Below are 14,580 nucleotides of genomic sequence, written 5' to 3' on the forward strand. Positions count from 1 at the left end.
TAATAGGATATTTAAAGCGTTAAACTATGAATCGAAAACAGGAAGGTATTACATATACACAGCAGCCTTACAGGCCACTTAATCTAGCATAACTGTGTATTGTTTGTAATTTATGAAGGTTAACACATCCGAGGTTGAAAGCTTCCTGGAAGTGAAACATGAGTGTTGGTGCTGTAAGTGAATGCAGCTAAGTGCATGCACTCACATTCTGGTATTTAAGCAGATTTCTGAATGGAGACTTTTAGAGGCCTGTTATTAAATACACTTTTATTTTATTAAAGGTTTGTGTGATTCTCCTACCACTACAACATGCAGATCATATGTCTACATACTGAAGTGGCATAATAATATCTACAGTTTCATTAGCCATTCATTAACAATGCACAAGTCTTATTTAGGTTTGGTTTGTGAATATGACTCAAAGGGAACCAATCAGCAGACTTTGCATTTAGTGTTTGAATGAGCGTAAGTTTGTGATAGATTCTTTTTTGTGATTGTCCTACATGGCATTTGTATGATTACAATGCAACTTTCTTCAAATAAAGCGCCATGTGAGACTAAAATAAGCTGCACTGATTTTCTTTGACCTCTGAAGCTCACTGAGAAGTGGAAATGATCCAAACAGCAGATGACAGATATACAGACATTTATTTTGAATATAATTCTGTTCTGTTTTCCTCTTGTTTGTCCTGAGCCCCTTTAACACTAACAAAGCGTGAACAGTGAGCAGTAAATGAAATGAAATCAAAGCAGTGAATCAGAATCAATCAGAATCAGAAATACTTTATAAATCCCAGGGGGAAATTTGTTAAATGCTTCCTGCCTGTGTCTCAGAGATACATGCATTCAATTAATGTGTGTATGTAATGTAGCCTATGTATCATTAATGTCAAAAAGCCACATATAGGTTGGAGTGGAAACACACCTTTTTAATTCTTGAATAACATTAGTGTGTTTTTCCACATTGCTAATTACAATTAACTAGTTAAAAAAAACCACAAAGGCGCATTCTGCAGTAAAACTTATCTGATTATTCATGTGTTTAAAAAATGCTGCTTGTGTTTCCTCTCTCCCTGCTTTGCTTTAGGCGCTGTGCAGGGTTCAGCTGCACGGCAGGAAAAGGTTGGAGGTCGCTTTGAGCTCTCTGTGTGGGTGTCTGAGATGACCTTAGACCTCCTCTGACCCGCCGACCAGCAGAGAAACCGGCTGTCCAACTGGGAGCAAAGAGAAGGCCTGGAGGTCAGCAGAAACACTGAACACTGAGTTTTCAGATTCTTTTCGCATCACTTATACTTTATTCTACCATTACTGTTACTGCATAAATACTTTCCACGAATGTAAGACCTTATTTTAGCAGTTAGTGTGAAGAGAAAGATTCTTTGTTTTTTCTTTGGCAGCAATGTCTTTTGGATTTATGCGCCAGGGTTTTAAGACGTTTCCAGGTCCCCACGATCATGAAACTCACTCAACAGATAAACGGCTGTGCAAGCACTCAAATCAAGCAGGAAAAAGGAAAACAACAAATGGCACAAGCCGTTTAAACAGCAGAACATTTTAAATCCATAGCTACCTTTTTGTTTGCTACTGCCATCTAGTTTGTATTCATCTCTTTTATGAGACAACTTAGGTCAATATTCCTCCATAGTTCACACATTTCTGTTATTTCTATCTACACGTCAACCACTGTTTCTTTCACATATTATTTCGTCTTTCTGTATTTTATTGCTGCAAATCAACAGCTCATCCTCTAACTTCATCCATGCTTTAACTATGTCTTTACACATGAACATGTCTTCAGCTTTTATTTAGGTCAAATAAATGAAAACCTAAGACAAAACATATGCTGGGTTGGATTCTTTCAACCTCCACACATACACACACCCCACTCCCAGGGCCCCTTCTTCCTCCCCTCATCCTCCCCCTTCCCCCTCTCTCATCAAGGGTCATTTGCTCAGTTTCCTGCCTGTCTGTCTTCAGCTCTGATTGGTGAATTTCTGCAAGTCTCTGATTGGTCAGTGTTTTTTAGCACCTCCCCTTGTTGGCAGTCACACTAACTCCTCCCTCTTTTTTGGGATACTCCTTCTTTCTCCAAGCACAGCCTCCTCCCATGACTCCCCGCCTCTACTTAGGAGCTCCTCCTCCTCCACAAGCAGAGGAGAAGTGTGTTAGAGCGCCGCCTGGTGGACGGCACTTTTTTTATTAATGTGCATAATGCTGTTCAAAGACATTATTCTGTAAGGAATGCCATCAGAAAGTAAAAAATAAACAAAAATGATGTGGAAATTGCAGATTCCAAAAGAAATAACAGAATAATGACAAAGAAAAAGTCAAGATTAAGAAAGAGAAAAAGAACAGAGGCTCTTAAAAACAAATCTATAAACTTTGGATTCAATTATCCAAACGTAGAGTGCCATCTAGTGGACTTAAATGTTAACTGTGACAGAAGTTTAAGAGGAAAAAAGTTAAATTTTTTTCTAATGAAGTGATACTCATCAGCATGTAATGAATACATTTGGATTGTAAAGATGACAATGTGATTAAACAGAGCTTTAGTAAACTAGTATTGCGTAAAGGTGGTGTGTTTTTAGAACCTTGTATTTGTATTTTATTTCTAGCACTTTATAAAGGTTTCTTTGCACTGGCCGAATTTCGTTGTACTTGTACAATGACAAATAAAACTATTACATTTTATTCTATTCTATACTATTCTATTATTGCAGATTCATAAATTGAGAAACTGATATTTGCTACTGTCATTAAAAAAAAGATACATTTTGGGTTAAAATGTACACATGCTGCACTCATGTAAACAATGGACATTTTAGAGTGAAGCCGTTTTTTCTTTACTCCGCACCCGAGCATAAAAGAAAAGGCAAAAATCTTTCTAGAGATGAATAAACCAACAACAGTTCGGTCCATGTTCCCTGGGATACATAAAAAACACACTATGAAGAAAACTTACTGAAAATGTACATGTTTGAAAATAAACAGTTTTGGTGTTTTACATCTTCATAAACTGATTGAAGCAATATCTGATTATAAATCAAAATCATATGAAAGTACATAACGTGTACAGTCAAGAAATATATCTCTGCTATATTAGCCAATAAGGAAGGCTTTATTAGGTTGTAAAAATGCTTATTACAGAACAAAATGTCACAACCAATCAGAGATGATATTCACTCATTTGATTGAAAAAAAAACTTGATTGCAAGAAAAGTGAACCCACATGATTATTACTCGTTATCAACAAATCTAAAGAAAATGACCTAACCATTAAGAAATGTGTCCGTCTTACCAGAGTGTCATGTGTAACCAAACAGCATATGAATCATGAGTTAAATATCTAGAAGAACAAATCAATTACACATATCATGTGAATTGGGTGGTGTGTTATATTCCAAGTCAGTCACACATACTGAATATAATCCTGCCATAAATTCTCACCAGAGCACTAAAGTGAATTAATCCATCGCTGACTAAAAGTCCCCAATGCACTGATTAAACCTGTTTGATTTGATCAACCAAATATGAGTTTGTGTAGCAGCTGTTTAAGGAAAGATTATTTGACAATACCAAACATTTTCAGCATTGCCAGTACACATTTTAAGTAAAAGCATGTCTCATTCAGTTTTCATAGAGTTTAACGACCTGTCATAAGAAGGAAACTATCTAAGACAATTTATAGTGTCTGCCTAAGATGACTTCAGTGGGGGGTTGTCAAATTGTGTTTACAGCCACTAAATACAGTCAGGCCTCTATCTATAAAAAGTTAAATACTTTAACATTCAATTATTTCTGCCTTTCTGGAGAGAAAGATGCAGAACATATCAATTCCTGTCAGCTCTGTCCCCTGACCCTTCTGTAGCCTCAGAGTTTTTTTTATCTAGTCCCCTTTTTTATTAGATATGGATGTTTGAGGGGCTGGATCACAACAACACAACAGACTTACACACCAGCTTCCCATCGGTATACTATACACTGAACCTGCTGGTCCGTCTGCCCGGCGTCAGCCCGTCTTCCCATACATCATATCATAGAGATCCTGCAGAAATGGATTTGATCATTGATAAAACTATAACCTGTCACAGCGGCCTGATGAATGTGTCTCCTCGCTGAGTGTACGGGCATGTAAAGTGTTGTGATGATGACCTGGGCTGATGTCTAAGTGAGGGGGAAGATAAAACTCCACATAAATCAGCTCAACAGCACATTCCCACAAATCATCCGGGGAATCCAAAGGGGTTGTCCTGGTCCTGGAGAGGAATTCTGGGAACACTGCCAGATCCCAAAGAGAGAGAGAGAGAGAGAGAGAGAGAGAGAGAGAGAGAGAGAGAGAGAGAGAGAGAATGGCCTGTTTAAGTCCCTTTTCCTGTGTCTGTGTCTTTCTGTTCCATCTGTGTTTCTCTTGTATTCTTGATTATGAATTCATTAAAAAAAACATTTGCTGGACCTTTAAGGAAGTTCTGCATTGTATATCAAACACTTCTTATATATAGGAGGCTCAAGATGTATTAAATCAAGCAGGAAGCAGCGTCTGTTTTCAAGTAAGTGGACAGCGCAGAGGAGGGGAGGGAGACTAGAAAATGGAAAGATGAAAAGGCCGCCGGGGTTGTGAGGGATGCACATTAAAAACATTAAGACGAGAGAATTACAGTGGCAGAGAACAAGGTCCTGGAGAGAGCGCTCAGGGAAAGAACAAAGGCAGAGCTGGAGGAAAAGGGAAGCCCTCTCTGTGGATAAGACTGCTGGATAAGTGTTGGAGACAGGACCGTAAATCCCCAGACCCCATAGTCTGCAGGCTGGGGCCGGGGGTCAGGGAGGGAGAGCACAAAGAATCGAGCTGAGGAGGAGTGGGAGGTAAATGATAATGCAGAAAGATAGACTGAAACCATAGCCGTAAAAAAAACATCTTAAGGTTGATACTGAATCACTAAAACCAGATGTGACTTGGATACTTTCCCGCTGAGATTCTTTAACTGCTGTATTAAAGCCTGAGAGGTGGGATGTGACATGGGAACATGGTAAATGGTAACAATGTCAGGGTCATGACGCATGGATCAAATTAAAGTTCCCTGCAGGTTGCCATTATCGCCCTGTGTCTCACACAAGGCATTCCTCACATTCTGTCTGCAGATACAGCTCCTCTCAGGCCTTTTATGCAGATAGATTCCCAAATGACACGAAGGACTGAGTGATGTCAGCATCACTCGCAGTTCTGTGATGCTTGTCAGAGCCGGATCGTCCAGTGGTTGCTAGCTCACAAACCAAACCTAACAGTTTCATATCAGATATACAAGAAAGGAGCTCCTGTTGTTCCAAGATTAACTGCAGGACAGAATAAGAGCCATTGAAGTACTTTTTAAATATATTTAACTAAATCATAGCTTGAAAAAACACAATTTTATACTTCCTCTTTACACTGTAATTAATTCATGACCACATTTTCACCATTTGCTGTACAAGGAATGGACTTAGCCACTACAACATCACCCTGTTGGTCTCTCAGTTGCATGTACTTGGAGGAGAGGGTGGAGCTTCAGAGGAGCGAGGGGTAGGCCAACAAGAAGTTATAAGGTTTTTGTTTATCAGACCGAAGAAGCTAAGAGCGCTTATGGAACATAAAGGACCTCCCACTCGCCCACCTCACTCTGGTGAGAGAGCAGCAGATGATACTTTGTCTTCTCTTCTCTGCAGCTGTTATCTCTACAGGGAAAAGATAGCCACCAGCAATCCTGACTCCTACTGACCATAAAATAAATCAACGTAAAATAGATAATAAACAAACAAGCTAGGTATGGAGAGCATAGAAGTTAGTAAAAATCAGCCACACAGAAAGCCTTGTAATTTGGCACAAGAACACAAACGTGGCCAAGAAGGCAAGTTCAATGACTGTATTCACTGTGTTGTTGTCTTGCATAAAGCCAGCAGTATTTACCTGTCACTCAAAGTGACCATCCCCCTGATTAAGCATTACTTTAAGCTATGTTTCTAAACAGGTTAGTAAGGTAAAAACCACCCCTTATACGGTTGTCATTGACAGAAGAGGTATCTATGGAGACCAAAACTAATTTGGGTCCTAGTGGGGATTTAGCTTCTGTTGGAGACAGCCTATAGAGTGAACACTGAAGGAACTGCAGTTTTTCGGACCTTCTCATTGGCTTTAGTCATCAGTCTGGAGATTCCCACTTGAGTGTGCGGTTCATTAACTAAGATAAATATATTTGGGAGGTGATAACACGTTCTGTACTGTAATGGCACTCACTGCCTCTAGATGTCAACACTGTCACCGTTTTGTATCTTATAAAAGGAGGTTGTGCACCCATCTTTTTTAGTCGATTTCTTTTGAGTTATTTTACAGCATTAGTCAAAGTTTCTATCATTGTTTTGACTCGAGCTTTATGTCTGTTAATTATTTTTTCTTATAAAACGTTTAATAATGTTAACTGTTGAAATTTCCAATTTCGAGTTTTTGTACATCATTGTCAAATGTATCTTATCCAACTGCTTTTTTAATATACAGTATATGTGAAGCCCCTTAGCTGCATGATTGCATGAAGAAGGTTCACAAATACAATTGACTTGAACTGAATTTGTTCTAATCTTGTGTTTTTGTGTTTTTGGATTCTCTGCAGCTCTTTTTCAAGAATTAGGACATTGGATCAGGCTTACAGTATAACATGAAATTATTCACATTAATATTCTTTGGATTTTTGAAAAAATATGGTGATTGCAATCTTATTAACCAATCAGCTGTGTTGTGAATTTGAATTTGACTGTGAGGTCATAATAATGACTGGAGGATTCAAATCTCTCATTTCACACAAATCCTCTCTACAAGAAAGCCACATTTTGATCGCGTCTGCTTGTTTTCTTTCACTTTGTTGTCAACTTTTGTTTTAGCAAACTTTACTGGTATCTAATCAGTAATCAGCATCTCCAAAGTTCTGCACTGTTTGTTTGATCACTTAGTTGAGACCATGGACTCCAGTTTGTCTCTTGAGCTGCAGAGAGCTAAGACTGAGACCTGCAACAGCTCAAAAACTTCCTCTGTGGAAGAAGATATGTCCAACCTTGCTGTCCCTGCTGTGCTCACTGTCAGCAGTGACCTGGTCGAGGACCTGATGGTCCAGCTGATGCTGAAGCTGCACCCTTTAAAGAGCTTCAAAACACCTCACCTGGACCAGCAACAACTGCTGACACTTTGTATCCACATGAGTGCAGCAACTCTAGAGACCCTGAGGAAAGTCCCTGGTGTCTCTGGGGATGAAGACCTCCCTCCTTCCTTTGACGTCCGGGAAGCTGCAAGGCTTCTCCAGTGCAGCACCATGGAAAAGTTTTGGACACTGTACACGGTGAGGAAGCTGCTGGTAAGCAAAGCACCCAGCACTCCTGAGCTTCATCCCAAACCAAACAATCGAGGCTGTCCTGAAAATATACAAGGAGCAGGCTGCGGGGTGTGTGGATTCCCCCACCGTTACCCTGTGATGAGGAAAGCCAGCTGTTCACACAGTTTCTTCCTGACAACATCAAGGAGGAGATAGTGGAGCAGCACGGAGACTGGATAAGACGTACCAGATAGCTTTCCAAAAGACAACAGACAAGGAGATCCTGGAGAACCAGAAGATTCTAAGTGAGCCTCTTCTTCTCACCCAGGATGTTGCGTCTGTTGATGAAAAGGACTGTGTGGCTGATTGTAAACAGGAGGTAAAAACTGAAGCTGATATCCGCTGTCTGCAGCAGGAGCCTCAAACTAACAGTGCAGACCATTAAGAAGTCTCCTGTTCAGAGGAAAAACAACCTGAATATGGAGCTGAAAGCTTCCAACCACCCCAGCTTTGTGTTGACCAGCTTAAGGCTGAAGAGTGTATAACTGTAGAAGAAAATATGCAGACAGACAGACATTTGGTGCCAGAATCCACCATCAGAAGTGTCCTGGTGAAGCTTTTGAAAGCTCAGCACCTTTTCACACAAAGGAGCCAGAGGAGCCAGGACATAGAAGATGAGCTGGTGGAGCACATCCACATGCTTCTTAAGAAGGAGGCCAAGAAGTATGGAAAGAACTTCCTAAAACACCTTAAATGCCTCAAAGACCCTAATCAAGAGCGGAAACTGAGCCGAGATCTGCAAGAGGCTCTGCCAAACACCCGGCTGAGCAGAAAGGGCCTGATGGGGGGTGTTCAGGCTGCTTTGTTGGCCTGCAGCATCATCGCTGAACAGATCATCAAACATCTCAAGCCCTCTGTGAGCTTTGCAGCAGACACCAAGCCCGGAGATGACACCCCATACAGAGTGAACATCCCCACCAAGAGGGAGAAATCAGAAGCAGACAGAGAGCTGACCCAGCTGGAGCTGCATCTGCAGGAGCAGCAGGCAGCAGCCAGAGAGACGGCTCACTCTGCAGACGAAACCAAGAAGAACAGGTTGGCTCTGTAAACCTCTCAGGGCCAAGAAGTAGACCAAAAAACAATCAGCCTTAGCATCAACACATTTTGTTGAATGCAGAACACTTTGGCTTTTGTGGGCATTTCTTCTTCTTGTTGCTCATTACATTTAGACAAAATAAAATGATTGTTTAATTGTCTAAATGAAGTCTTGACTTTCTCATGTGGCAGCTAAATGTCCAGGTCTAATTGATAACACATTTGGTTCTGTGTTAAAAGACAAAAAGTCTGAAACAAATCCAGATCATCAAGAACTGCAGGGGACTGCAGATGAAAATTAGGCTGCAAGGCTAAATCTTCCTGCTTCCTGCTTACATTCCTTTCACTAAGCCCCTGCAAAACCCCTACAGAGACCCTGTTGCTCCTACTGCTGGCGCTAATTAATAAACAGTTGGCCGCAATGACTGCGGTGCCATCCTGCTGCAATCCCTGCAATGTGATTGGAGGAGGTTAGTTCTCCTACAGTGCTGCTGCTTGATAGAATGAAGCCAGGATTGCACGGCTTCTTTAGGTAATTGACTTAAGCAGTGTCACTTAAACCATGCATGGATCTCAAACTAGACTTTGGACTGTGTAAAACATTCAGCAATGACTTCAGGCCTTTAAAGTTCTATCACTGCGTGCACGCTGACTAAAAGAAGATATTGTATTTCACTCGTACAATTCAGATCTTCATCTTTGTTTAGCTGCACAATAAGCTGCAAGGCTAAATCTGGCACATTTACATGTGTGACTTTGTTGCTCTTGTTAATTAATGTGCGTTGTCCCTTTTAAATAAAGAAATCTAAAAAAAAATAAGAAGAATTTGGCTCTATCTAGTGGTCAAATATCAGAAAGCACTGCCTGGTGGAACAGTACTTTTCATACAGTAACCCTTCCTATTCTGGTTATATTTTAAAATATCTGAGTGAAAGGGGTTTTCTATTCAACCTGATATTTTCCTGATACAGTGACACTTATTTCTCTTATCGGGATTCAATAGGCAATTACTTGGTTTGCAACACAGGTTTTTCATTAAATTCATCAACACTTGCTGTGATTTAATCACTCTGTTAATAGTTGAGTAAAAGATTGTATTAAAGGTTATTGTGCATAAAAACCTGCAGTCACACGTGATGGTTTAAAAGGAAGCAGCGTTTGATTACAAGAGGATTTGGAAGGGATCTAACAAAATCAATATTTAGAATGCAAAGTTATCACATTTAGAAATATGATTATCTACCTGGCTGTGGGTAAGGTCCCACATGAGTACAGTTTGGTACATTTAAGTCAATGTACTCTTTTATATTTCCTGCCATTATTAGGAAGTGAAAAAATACTTATCCTGTGATAGTTGTCTTTATGTAACATTTCAAGCTGTCATTGAACCTTTTTTAACGCTCATGACTCTTATTAAAGTGCAATGCCATATTCAAAAGAAGACCTAAACGTTTTGTTTTGGGATGTTTTCTTAAAGCTGCAGTGCTCTGCTGTTTAATAAAATGCTTCCTATCATACATCTGTTTTTCACCTCCTCCAATGGTAACCAATGTTAATTATAAGTGCAAACCAATTCCCTCTATAAAGCTTCTAATGGGTGAATTATGAACTGGTTTGTGTGTAGGCGGCTGGTTTGTGAATTATTATTTTGGATATATCGATCTGTTAATTTTGAAAGTCAATGAAATGGATCATATCATCCACAGAAAGAAATGTTTCTATTTAATCTAATACAAAATAAATCATAAAATGGATAAACTTAAACCAAAACCAGGGTCAGCAGTTTGTTCTTTTTACACCCACTAAACAAACACTACATATCGAGGCTCCAGCTAAAGGGTCTCATACTGAAATAATCAAAAAAAACTTATTAACTGCATGATCACATAAATTAAAAAGACAATTAATCTCTTTCAGTGCTGATTTTTCAATATGAAATGTTGGTGAAATCACAAACATAGAATTGATAACAGGAATAATAAATCAAATGGGTCATATGTTTCATGCATGACAAAAAAAAACATTCAAATGAGCTCAAAAGTGGATTCAAAATGTAGTTAAGAAATGTATGATTTTTTTTTCTTTAATTGAACTGAAAATTGAGAAAATGTTTATAATCAATAACAAAAACTGGTGGATAATTAAGGAAAGAAAACAGATAAGAGAGTTCAATATAACACTGTTCTATCTTTTCCTACAGCTCTTTCAGTGCTGCATGCCTTGTTTCTGCACATCAGTCCTTGAACACAGCCCTTATTTTAGCTCATTTCTCCCTATTAGACATTGCCAAGCTGGATATAATTAGTGAGTGTTTGGTGAAGAAAAAATACCTGAAACTGAAAAAGACTAGAAATTCAAGTGTCAGTGAGTCTGAATGCTGCTACCATGCTGTTTCTATTGATCACGTTTTTGGTTTAGTGTCCAGTGATCTGCGCTTATGTTGTTGTTTGACTGAAATATGCCGACAGGTTCATTCTCATTATGAGCCTCATTAGGACATACATGCCATTTCTAATGTATTCCTCAGAGCTGGGTGATTACTGAGGCAGGAATTCACTGTGTTTAAATAAAGAGAATGAAGTAGTATGTAAGTGACGTATGTTTGCAGGGTCTTTAATAACTGGGACAGAGTGGTTTAATACAGGCACGAGTCCTGGTTCCGTCCTGAGAGAAGCAGTTTCTGTCTGGTGAAATGTCGAGCACAGTGTTTCTGTCAGTGCTGCTGATGCTGGCGGGGCTCGGAGGGGCAGTTGCGTCTGACATGCAGGTTTTTGAGAAATCAGCTCACAGGGTTAAAAGTTTTCTGGGCAGCGGTGATGAGAGACACAGTGCGAGGAGGCAGCTGCACCAACAGGTAAAGGAGACATTTAAAGCTGTTCTTTAAGGTGAAATGAATATTTGATTGAGCAACGTCTTAACTGATGATTGATTCAGTTGTTTTTATGAGCTTACAGTCTCTGTTTCCAGCCTTTCTATTGTGAAGACAGTTTATCTTTGTCTTTTTTATTACCTCATCAAATATTGGGATTGGTGCTGGTAGGAAGAAGAAAGAAAAACCCAGCATCTTATAGTCTTAGAAGTTTTCTGACATTAGTCACAACTATCCATTTAGACAAACAATTAATGAAAGTGAACAGTTTTAAAGTTACAGCCCTTTCTCCTATTTAGTACTTCTGTCAAGGGCATGAATGCTATTTTTTAAACAAGAAACTGTGTCCAAAATATGCATTAAAAATGTTTCCATTTTGCAGATAACAGACATATGCTTCATGTCTTCAAATGTTCTTGCAATGATAACTGAGTTGATGCTTGATAACGTCAGAAACCATAAACAGGGAGGAGAACTGCACAAGTATTCAAAATGAACCGGCGACTAACTATTTATTTGGACAGCAATGTATTTGCCAACTATTTATAAAGACAGCAAGAAGAGAAAAGACAACAGCCCAAGATAATATGTAATACTGATAGCAAAGCCATTTATTATCTTATTAAAATAAAAAGCAACAAACATGCAGATGTGAGAAAGTGGAAGCATCAAACCAGTTTGCTTGAACAGAGAGATCAGTGAATGATGAAATAGTTTAACTGCAAAGCCAAATATTCTTGAATTTTCAATCAACAAGAGTTTCTTTGTGATATCTCTTATTCCTATTTCTGTTATATTCTGTATCTCTTCCTCTCTCTCATTCGCTAATAAGAGCAACTGGCTGCTGTGTTTCCCTCCCAGGAATTAATAAACTAGTTTTGATCCTGATCCTGATTCTGATTTTTTTTTTTTTGTCTGCAGACTAAAAGTGAATCCCGTAGAAGTTTGGATCACGAGAGCTTCAAAATCCAATCGACCCCTACCAGTAAAATCAGCCTCCCCACCTTCATCAAGTTGTACCCGCCTACAGCCAAACCCCTCCACCTGCACGCCAACATGCCCATGCGCTTTGGGAGGCAGAGCAGCGCGGGTGAGGACGGAGAAACAAACTCCACCCCTAACTTCCCGCAGAGGTTCGGAAGAGCATGGGACTCGATTCAAATGTGTGCCGAGTGCCCTCGTGTCCGAGCCGCAGCGAACGTACCGCTGCCTCGGAGGTTTGGGAGAAACACGCTGAACTGGAAACTTCTCATGACGCTGGTCAGTAAACACTTACTGGACAACGGCAAGTACTGGTAGGGCTCTATTGTCGTTATTAATACAGAATATAAGATTACACATGGAGCACTATGAGTGTTATAAAAAAACACAAACTGTGTTTTCTCCTCCCATAGGACTGAAGGTGATGTCCTATCAGGCAGCTCAGAAGAGATGGAGATGCCAGACAAAAATCTTTGAAGGATTATGTCAACACTCCAGTAAATAATGTAAATAAAAACAGTGTTTTTACTGTAAAGGCAAATGAATAAAATACAAATAAATATTAAAAATGTTTTGTTCTTGAGTATATGAAAACGAATGCAGATGATTGATTTCAAATAAGAATACATTATGTAAGTGTTTTATTTAGTTGTATTCATTGAAACACTATAGATACATCATTGCTCACTTAGACATGTCAAAATGATCTTCCACATTTAGTGAATTAAAGCAAGATATCAAAAATGCTGGATCTGAAAAGATGCTACACAAAGTCACACATTCTACAAAAAATATGAAGTAAGACAATGTTTGCAACTCTACACTTAGCCTGTGTGTGTGTGTGTGTGTGTGTGTGTGTGTGTGTGTGTGTGTGTGTGTGTGTGTGTGTGTGTGTGTGTGTGTGTGTGTGTTTTAAAATGGGTCTGAACGGATGGACAAAAGATGCCACACATTTAATTAGTAAAGTTGTCATACAGTTTAGTGATTGGCCACTAGGTGGAGACAAAGCGCAAATTAAAATCATAACAAGGTCCCAAACAAAAACAGAACTCAAATCATGTCTCCTTCTTACTGCTAAAATCATTTTCATGACTTATTCAATGGCAAAATGTAAGCATATAATGAACTACCTGTTGGATTAAAATAAAATAGTGTCATGCTTTGTTTCCAAATCTTTACATGAAGGCCTAAATGTTGATAAAGAATCGAGAGATTAAAAAGGGCACATCCTTGTGCTTTGGTTAAAAAGTGTTGTGAGATAAACCTTTAAGCTCCATATGAAATGGACCAAACCTCTTCTTCAACTGTAGAAATCCGCTATTTGAAAAACAATCTGGGTGGAGGCTTCAACAGGGCAAATCTGGAATAACCAGACCTCAGAAATCCATTAAATCCCTCTCTAAACATAACGGCGAACTAATATATTCAACCTACTTAACCCAAGTCATCACGACTGTACATCTTTTTTCTCAAACAGGCACTCTGTATGCCCTCTTATTAATTATTTCTAAGTTATTTAATCAGTCATTCTTGTCATGGTCATGGTCAACTTTATGTAGTGCTTTAAAAACAAACAGGGTTTTTGCCTAATTGCTTTACATAAATTAAGAACATGTAAAAATAAACCACCAGTTGAAAAATCATCATCATATGGCAAAAATCTTAAAAACAAGTGTTGGTTCAGGTAAGGAATCAAATGTAAGAGAAGGTAAGGGAATAAAAACGAGTCTTTAGATCTTTTTTTAAAGCACTCCAGAGAATCTGCTGATATGTAACGGCAGGTTGTTCTACAGTCTTGGTACAGAGAAGGCCCTGTCTCTGAAAACTTTTTGATTAGAACGTGGGATGGTTAGAAGTCCTTGATCTGATGATCTGAGGGGCCATAGCAGTACTGTGTGGTGATCATAGTTCAGCCATGTATACTGGCGCACAGGCTTTGAACTCAAACAACAGAATTTTTGAAGGTATTCTGTATTGAACTGGGAGACAATGCAAGGATGCTAAGTAAAGGTGTGATATATATGATCCCTTTATCTGCCTCTGCAAAGAAGTCTGACAGTGTTGTTTTTAGCGAGTGTTAAACGGTGTATAGAGGATTAATAAAATACAGTGAATTACTTTTGCCCAATTTTCACATGACGGTTTTTTTTTTGCAACTCTGTTCCAAAATGTTGCATGCTGGTGTCTTAAAGTTTAAATGAAATAATCATCTGAAGCCTTGGCCTGAAGTGTCTGAGGTGTCAACTCTTGTGGAAACTTCATTTATAATCCACAAAGTGGCTGTCTTCAGAATCCATGTTCTTTTTA

At 39.1% G+C, this 14,580-nt stretch overlaps 1 protein-coding gene and 1 long non-coding RNA gene across 3 annotated transcripts in view; both read left to right on the forward strand.

Annotated features, from left to right (window-relative positions):
• LOC136177156 (uncharacterized) overlaps positions 1 to 2,560 on the forward strand; it is a 38,958-nt gene extending 36,398 nt beyond the window's left edge. The window contains exons 2-3 of the long non-coding RNA XR_010664797.1: positions 1,088 to 1,239; positions 2,099 to 2,560. This is a non-coding gene — a long non-coding RNA (uncharacterized lncRNA). The remainder of the gene's footprint in view (positions 1 to 1,087; positions 1,240 to 2,098) is intronic.
• An 8,305-nt stretch (positions 2,561 to 10,865) lies between these two features.
• On the forward strand, positions 10,866 to 12,842 carry npvf (neuropeptide VF precursor). Of its 2 annotated transcripts, none has more exons than XM_065948473.1 (3): positions 10,866 to 11,277; positions 12,214 to 12,552; positions 12,687 to 12,842. In XM_065948473.1, exons 1-3 carry the CDS (start codon positions 11,116 to 11,118, stop codon positions 12,690 to 12,692), a joined length of 507 nt encoding a protein of 168 aa, XP_065804545.1. In that variant the 5' UTR covers positions 10,866 to 11,115; the 3' UTR covers positions 12,693 to 12,842. The 2 variants fall into 2 exon arrangements, with proteins under 2 accessions (XP_065804545.1, XP_065804544.1); XM_065948472.1 differs by having other exon boundaries at positions 10,875 to 11,277; positions 12,214 to 12,587.
• Positions 12,843 to 14,580: the final 1,738 nt, after the last annotated feature.

The sequence above is a fragment of the Labrus bergylta genome, chromosome 19 (genome assembly GCF_963930695.1).
Source record: "Labrus bergylta chromosome 19, fLabBer1.1, whole genome shotgun sequence".
NCBI lineage: Eukaryota > Metazoa > Chordata > Actinopteri > Labriformes > Labridae > Labrus > Labrus bergylta.

Excerpts from the sequence above, each read along its gene's own strand:
- npvf (XM_065948472.1), top strand. The coding sequence starts at position 11,116 with ATGTCGAGCACAGTGTTTCTGTCAGTGCTGCTGATGCTGGCGGGGCTC. Across the intron at positions 11,278-12,213 it reads GGAGGCAGCTGCACCAACAG|ACTAAAAGTGAATCCCGTAG; the intron begins GTAAAGGAGACA and ends TTTTGTCTGCAG. Across the intron at positions 12,588-12,686 it reads CTGGACAACGGCAAGTACTG|GACTGAAGGTGATGTCCTAT; the intron begins GTAGGGCTCTAT and ends CTCCTCCCATAG.